At 43.0% G+C, this 8,640-nt stretch overlaps 1 protein-coding gene across 1 annotated transcript; it reads right to left on the bottom strand.

Annotated features, from left to right (window-relative positions):
- Positions 1-376: 376 nt before the first annotated feature.
- LOC308298097 (uncharacterized protein) lies at positions 377-6,934 on the bottom strand (the record flags this gene model as incomplete). The annotated part of the gene is made up of 6 exons (XM_080741654.1): positions 6,831-6,934; positions 6,193-6,306; positions 5,757-5,918; positions 2,640-2,735; positions 2,330-2,404; positions 377-513 (listed from the first exon to the last, which is right to left on the bottom strand). Exons 1-6 carry the CDS (start codon positions 6,874-6,876, stop codon positions 377-379), a joined length of 630 nt encoding a protein of 209 aa, XP_080597780.1. The 5' UTR covers positions 6,877-6,934.
- Between the last annotated feature and the right edge of the window lie 1,706 nt (positions 6,935-8,640).

Consider the following 8,640-nt stretch of genomic DNA (forward strand, 5'->3'; position numbering starts at 1 on the left):
CATGGTCACGTCTGTAAACATTGAAGCCTGTTACAGTGACGCAACTTCCGCCTGCGCGACAAACTTCCGTTCTCACCGGAGTGTTTTAATAATGGCTTTCTAATTAATGAATAAACGTTTATAAACCACATCATTATAAATAACATCAAATAATTAGTTATTAAACACGATCATGGCCATCAGGCCATGTCGTTTTCTTTGGCAAGAAATAAATAATACATGAATGAATAAATGAATACATGAATAAATGCACACAAAAGCACACAAATTCACTGTGAGAAAATAAAATAAAAATACATGATAAAAATAACGCTATAAATGTTATCAAAATGCATATAAATGCCAAAACAACAACAATATGAAATGGTCATGTGACCTAGCCCACGGTTGCCATAGCAACTCGCCCCCTCCTTCCAGGACCGCTCACGGAGGCTCTGCCCTCTGCCCCCGAAAGAGGTGGGCGTGTGGCCGAGAGAACAGCGAATGGAGGAGCGTTGTCGTTGAATGGAGATCCTGGGGTAATTCCGATAACTCCGGTGTCAAGAATTGCTGGAGTTGTACAATTCCGCCCCATAACATGAGCTGATTTTAAAGTAATTCCTTTGCATCCAATGCAGTGATTCAATGTGGATCGGGTGGTTTAACAGAGATGGTCCTGGATGGGTCACAGCAGTAAGCTCTCCAGTATGGATGCACCGATGAGTTTTTAAACTTCCATGCTGAATAAAACCCTTCCCACACGTTGCACAGCTGAATGGCTTCTCACCAGTGTGAGTTCTCTGGTGTACTTTATGACTAGACGCTGTAGTGGACTTTTTCCCACACTGTTCACAGCAATAAGGTTTCTCTCCACTGTGAATTCTTTGGTGTTTTTTGAGATCCGCCTTTAGAGCAAAGCTTTTCCCACACTGTTCACAGCTGTGAGGCTTCTGTCCAGAGTGAATCATCTGGTGTTGTACAAGGCCAGACTTTTGAGCGAACCTTTTCCCACACTGGTCACAGCTGTAAGGCTTCTCTCCACTGTGCATTCTCTGGTGTTGTACAAGACCTGGCTTTTGAGTGAAGGTTTTCCCACACTGCTCACAGCTGAATGACCTCTCTCCAGTATGAGTTACCTTGTGTAGTTTTAGGTGATACAATCTGCGGAAATGTTTCCCACACTGGTCACAGCAGTAAGATTTCTCTCCGGTGTGAATTCTCTGGTGTTCTTTGAGCGCACAACTTGTAGTGAACCTCTTTGCACACTGGGTACAGCAGTAAGGTTTCTCTCCAGTGTGAATTCTTTGATGTGTTTTGAGATCTGCCTTTAGAATAAACCTTTTCCAACACTGGTCACAACTGTATGGTTTCTCTCCAGAGTGAATCATCTGGTGATTTTTTAAAGCAGCCACTGTACTTAACATTTTGCCACACTGGTCACAAGAGTAAGGCTTATCTCCTGTATGAATCTTCTTCTGGTGAATTTTCTGGTGACGTTTAAGCTGAGACCCTAAAGTGAACCGTGTCCCACACTGGTCACAGCAATAAGGCTTCTCTCCAGTGTGAAATCTTTGGTGAATTTTAAGCTGAGATCCTAAGGTGTAGCTTTTCCCACACTGGTCACAGGAGTGAGATTTCTGTCCCGTATGTAATACTTGGTGTGTTTTGAGATTAGAAAATGTACTGAACATTTTAGAACACGTGTCACAGCTGTAAGGCTTCTCTCCAGTGTGAATTCTCTGGTGGTCTTTGAGACGACCCTTGTCGTCAAACCTTTTCCCACATTGGTCACAGCAGTAACGTTTCTCTCCAGTGTGAATTCTCTTGTGTGTCACGAGGTGAGTCCTTTGTCTGAAGCTTTTCCCACACTGGTCACAGCAGTAAGGCTTCTCCCCAGTGTGCATTCTCTGGTGTGTTTTGAGATTACTGGATTGAGTAAACCTTTCCCCACAATGGTTACAGCTGTAAGGTTTCTCACCTGTGTGCATTCGCTGATGTATAATGAGATAACGTTTCATAGAAAAGCTTTTCCCACACTGGTCACAGCAATAAGGCTTCTCTCCAGTGTGACTTTTCTGGTGTGCTTTGAGATGATAGATATCAATGAACCTTTTACTACACTGGTCACAGCAGTAAGGCTTCTCTCCAGTGTGTATTTTTAGGTGTTTTTTCAGATCCGTCTTTAGAGTGAACCTTTTCCCACACTGGTCACAGCTGTGAGCCCTCTCTCCAGTGTGAATCTTCTTGTGCTGCACAAGGCTAGATTTTTTAGTGAAGATTTTCCCACATTCTTCACAGCAGTGAGGGTTCTCTCCGGTGTGAATTTGCTTGTGTACTTTGAGATAATAACGTGAAGTAAAGCTTTGTCCACATTGGTTACAACACCATGGTTTTGTTTTTACTGGGGACAGGACAGGACAGGAATCTAAGATAGAAAACACAAACTTGATAAGGGCCTGATGCATTTACAGTTCAAAGCAGTTCAAAGCCTATAATACACAAAATGTCAGTTTTTCAATCGTTTTCTCTTTTTTCAGGAGAGAAATAAAATATAGTAATTTCCAATAGTAATCTCCAGTTTTATTTTAGAAGTGAATGATCAGAAAAAAGAAGAACAAACAGGGAAACAAAAGGAACGAAACAGAAAGCATGACACGTACCGAGGTCCTGGTGGTCTCCATGTTCCTTCTGTTTAACAGAAACAGACCTGTCTGGAGAGTTCATCTTCACCTGCAGTCTGGAATCCATAGACTGGTCTGGAATGAAGGAATACACATCCCATTAGTATAGGTTATATTAAGTCAAATTCAACAATAACAGACATGTGGATAAGTATTGATTCAGCTATTGCTTTTTCAGCGCATCTTGCGTGCTCTCATAGTCACTTTCCGATGAAAACGACATAAGTGCGACCAGCAGAGCGCGCAAGTAGGGTAATGAGTGCTGTCTGTATGTATGTGGGTGGCCAAGTTGGCACTCTGTTTATACCGGGTCTCACTTGTTGGTGGTGATGTCATTCATAGAATTATCAGAGCTGTGGCCAAAATCGCAGTTCCGCTTAAGCAGCCATTTGGTTCCCCCATGGCCTTACCGCTATCTGAGCTCAGGGGTGTCACAATACCGACCCCTGGCGGGTCCAACCCAGCCAGTCGGATGATGTGGGGCAAAAAAAAGAAGAAAAAAAAAGAAAGAAAAGAAAAAAGGTCAGTAATGTTTCCAGTAATGTTTCCTTCCTTGCACACAGTAGGCTTACTGGCACTGCACCTTCTCTTGCAGTCTCCACGCAAGCCCTGGTGTTCTCTGCAGCTGAATACTGTGCTCCAGCCTGGTGCAGAAGCCCACACGTCAGGAAGGTCGACATTGCCATAAACAACGCTCTTAGGACCATAACTGGCTGCCTAAAGCCCACCCCGTGTTCCACACTGCCAGTATTAGCAGGAATCTCCCCGGCCGGCCTTCGACGAGAGGCTGCTGTCCTTGCCCTCGCAAGGAAAGCCCAACGACATGACTGGCATATCCTGCACAACATCACCACACCAGTGCTGCCTCTGAATAGACTTAAGTCCCGTCACCCGTACAGCAGGGCAGCACAAGATCTGCTCAGGTCCACCCCTGAGGACCAGTCTACAGAGGCATGGTTGGCGGCAGCCTGGAAGCGGGAGTGGGAGTCGGCCAGGCCAACACGCATCCACTGTTACATCCAGGACCCGGGAGGCGGCATCAAAGGAGAGGAACTGCCACACCGGCAATGGACTCTGCTGAACCGCCTGAGAACTGGGGTCGGACGCTTCAAAGCGTCCATGCAAAAGTGGGGCTTGGCCGCCGGAGCAGCATGTGAGTGTGGGGAGCCAGAGCAGACCGCTGACCACATAATCAACGCCTGTCCTCTGTATAAACCAACCTCGGAGGCCGGCCTCTTCGATGTGGGGCCTGAGACGAGGGCCTGGCTGTGCGCTACTGATCTGGGCATCTGATGATGACACACGAAAGAAGAAGAAGACTGGCACTGCAGTAAATATCACAGGCCAAACAGCAAAACTGAAAACTTTAACTAACACTGGATCCTGTTCAAGGCTGCTGTCGGCATAAGAGAACATACCTATTCTGTGTAACTTGATCACAGGTTTCAACATGGTGGTCTGCATCACTGCTAAAACTCTGTTCTTCACTCTATGATTAGGGGAGACTTTAGGACGGCCGTTGTCAAGGCCTCTCCATACTATGACCGAAATGTTCGGTGAGTTGTGTTTTCCGACGTGCAAATTTCTGAACTCCCGTTCGGTCCAATGCTTTTCAGAAGTCCCGAGGGATATAATTTTATGGTAGAAAAGGACCTTTTGACCGAAAACGGCGGTTTCGGTCAAAGTATGGAATGGCCTTTAGAGCGGGAAGTCAAATGTGTCATGACAAGTTCCGGATCTATAAAGAAATGTAACAAACAAACAAAAAAACAAACTAAAACATAAATAAATGAATAATGTGGAAATATTACCATATCATTTCTATACCGTATTAAAAGCCTCAACATTGTTCATCAACACACACACACACACACACACACACACACACACACACACACACACACACACACACACACACACACACACACACACACACCTTTGGTCACCTTTACGAGGTACAGCTTGTGTTGTCTCTAACCAGCTCTCTCTCCATCTCTCACAGAACAACCTGCTGGATCCCAACCAGTCGGGATTTAAACCAGCCATGGAAATGGCACTTCTTTTAGTCACAGAAGCATCACATGCTGCCCAGGCTGCCTCCCACTCTGCAGTCATTCCTCCACACCCTCCCACCCGGAGTCCCCCAGGGATCTGTACTTATCCCTCTCCTTTTCTCTGAACTGAGTTCAGAACATTATGTCACTTTGTTACTTTGTCATATTTTTGGGGGGGCGCTACCTACACATTTTGCTGTGCTACTCATTCCACGGATGCTCGATACTTACAAGCTGTATGATAAAAATGATATAAAACACAATACCAATTGGTATTATTAAATGGAAAATATAATGGACCAAAGTTACTTTTCCGAACCTACTCAATATGCCAAAATCTAATATTAGATAAATGTTTACAGTGAACATAGTAAAAAACCAGGGTTGTAATCCTTGAGTCCGGTTTCGAAACCGGACTCGGTCCTCATACAGTGCCAAGATTTCCAATCTTTTTTTTTTGTTTGAAAGCTGTGAACAGCCTGCACAAACATGGTGCATGATCTGTGCATGGGTGTGCATGATCTGTGCACTACAAATTACATGGAAGTCTATGGAGAGGGCTGGCACTAATGCCACTCGAGGGCATTTTTAATTGGCAGTAAGTGAGTTAAGACAACCTTATGAATAGTTTGGTAAAATCTTGATATTCCGATATATTATGGTAAGGGTTAGGGTCAGGTATAGGCATAGTAGCATTCACCAGGTTAGCATTCATCAGCGCTGGCAGGTTAGCATTTCACCAGGTTACATTCACCAGTGTCGGATGAATGTGACGTCCAACTATAGAATGTCGAAGTAACGCTACACTCCCAATAGTTCGGTTAGTAAGTTAGTGAGTTGCGTTTGATATATACCGTAATGTGAAACATCATAGTCATAGTAGCCACCTAGAGACACTTTGGATGAAAAGCAACATTTCCAGGTAATTTAGTTTTTGGGTGTTCATTTAGCAGCTACACACAACACAATGTCAATAAATAAAACTATACAAGGCAATGGATATGGATATAATGGACACAGAGCCTCTATTGAAAGCACCTACCTGGACTGTTGACGGACTCTTCAGCTGTCATTTTCTTGAGCAAGGCCACCTGCTGCCGCTCGGAGAGAGGGTAATTCCCGGCCCGGATCCCTGGCGTCCTCATACCAACCCGGGTGTCGGTAGGCTGCTTTGTATTGTGCTTCCGCTCAGGACCTTGCTTCTCTGCAAAAGAGCGGGAAAGGCAAAAACAAGCCAAACCGTGGTTTAATTTCCAGATCATTTGAACATGATTGTATCATAAACATTGTTTTCAAACTATTTGAGAGATGGCTGTCGGTAAAGTCAGTAATGTTTCCTTCCTTGTGCACAGTAGGCTTACTGGCGCTGTGTCACTGCAGTAAATATCACAGTCCAAACACAGTAAAACTAAAAACATTAATTAACACTGACTGGACCCTGATCAATACTGCTGTAGCTTTAGGGTAGGCCTACATACCTATTCTGTGTAACTTGATCACAGGTTTCAACATGGTGGTCTGCATCACTGCTACAACTCCAGGATGGCCGTTGTTAGAGCGGGATGTCAAATGTTTCATGGTTAGTTCTGGATCTATAAAGAAATTTAACAAAGAAACAAATAAATGAATAATATGAACAGATATTACCATGTCATTTCTATACCGTATTAACACACACAACACACACACACACACACACACACACACACACACACACACACACACACACACACACACACACACCTTTAACTAGCTGCTTATTATCATTTATATACATGTATAGAATATTCTCTGCATTTGTCTGATCGCTTTCTAGTATGATATAGCACAAAACAGAAATTTGTTCTGCCATCAATATAAGACCATATTGATATAACTAATACAGTCACCATAACCAACAACAGTCAACACATTGAAATGGAAGATCTGTAGCTATCAAATCAGCCATGATACTGTATCTGTATTCTCGGAATCCTGGGGAGTAATTTAGAGTAAATGTTTGCAATGAACATAACAAACAGTTTTACAGCATTAGACTACTAGATGTTAGTAAAACAGTACATTCCTCTTAGACAAAATGTTAACAGTGAACATAACAGCACATACAGTAGCCTACCTATTCTGTGTAACTTGATCACAGGCTCCAACATGGTGGTCTGCATCACTGCTACAACTCTGTTCTTCACACTCTGATGGAAAACTTTAGGATGGATGTTGTTAACCGTGGCACCACCCGTTTTACAAATATATCCAGATATTGAAACAAAACAAAAGCACTGCTATTCACCCTTGATATTGACGGAAAACACGGAACTGGTTGGATCCTCTATCCACCCATGAGAGAGAGAGAGAGAGAGAGAGAGAGAGAGAGAGAGAGAGAGAGAGAGAGCGCACAAAAACAGGATACACCCAACACATTCCTCTCCCCCCTGTCCTTCTCTCTGTATCTCCACACAGGTCAAAAGGTGACAGACAGTCCCCTGCCTCTCAGTGTAATCTGACACTGGAGACGGGGGAGACTCTGAAATGTTGTGTGGAAAGTGTAGACACAAGACTGTAATTTAACCCATAATGAATACTAGTCAGATAGTTGAAAATGATAGCAATACTAACACTACTAGCCTAATGTTCGGGAGATGTTAATGAACATAATAAATATATTAGATTAATTGAGGATTAAATATGCTATCCTTGACATGTTTTTTTCCCCTTTTTCCTCCCCCTGCCTCACTCCCACATCTCCTCTTTCTTTTCCTCCTCTTCTTTAGACCTTTTTTACACGTCTTAAAGCGGTTGATGAAAGTTGTAGACGACTCACATTGAGTTGAAAGTTGGTGAAGAGAAGACAAAAAAATGATTACATGGATAGGGCCGGACTGGGACATTAATTCATGTCGCCACCCTTCCAGGCCAACCTAAGCACACACACACGCGCGCACACACACGCGCGCGCACACACACACACACACACACACACACACACACACACACACACACACACACACACACACACAGAAATACATCAATAATCAAACAGGAAATACATCAACAATCAAACAGGAATATAAATTGCAGTTACATGCCCTTTTGTTGTTCAAGTGTTTATTAGTCTTTTATACAATTCACATTGAACAAAATAGGCTACACATTATAGTAATCACAGAAATCAATTACTCATTATTATATAGTGGCATATATGTGTACACACATGGCTTTAATTTGTTAGAACTGGTGCTACCGCTTTAAAAGAATAAGGAGCTACAACATGCAATTGACTTTTTACATTCATTAAAACAATGTTATAACATAATAGTGGTCATTTCTAGTTCATACAATAATTGCAATGAAAATATAACATGGGTATTTGTCATTAAATTGGCCTTTTTGCATTTTGATTCACTCAATTGTTTTGGTCCCAAATCTGTTTAGGTGGCACAGATTCAAATTAAGGTGCATTTGCGACCAAAACGGTCAAAAGTTTTGAGCCACGACACAACACAAGACTATATATACGAATAGATGGGTGTAGCACTGGAAGATGCAATTACCTTGGTCCAACATTTGCAGTACACTGATACTTACAGTAAGTAGGAAACATACAAAGATTACATGATGTATTAACTATTAATTGACCTAATGTCTGTCCGCGGTCTGTCTGCATGCTGACATCACTGATACTAAACAGTGTCGCCACCATGGTAACAATGCCCAACTGACAACAACAAAGCCCAGCTTACAGTACATCACTGACTGACATCACTACAGTGCCCAAATTTGGAGATGACGTCACAGACTGACCTGGACATGGAACACCTTATATGGGCATAAAAGGGACAGATCCAACGGGTATTGTACAACTGGGTTAGGGTTAGGGTTTTTTATTATGGAGGAAACACCTCTCTCCCTCGCTTGCTCCCTCCCTCTGT

The sequence above is a fragment of the Nannobrachium achirus genome (assembly GCF_963921795.1).
Source record: "Nannobrachium achirus genome assembly, chromosome: 14".
Classification (NCBI taxonomy): domain Eukaryota; kingdom Metazoa; phylum Chordata; class Actinopteri; order Myctophiformes; family Myctophidae; genus Nannobrachium; species Nannobrachium achirus.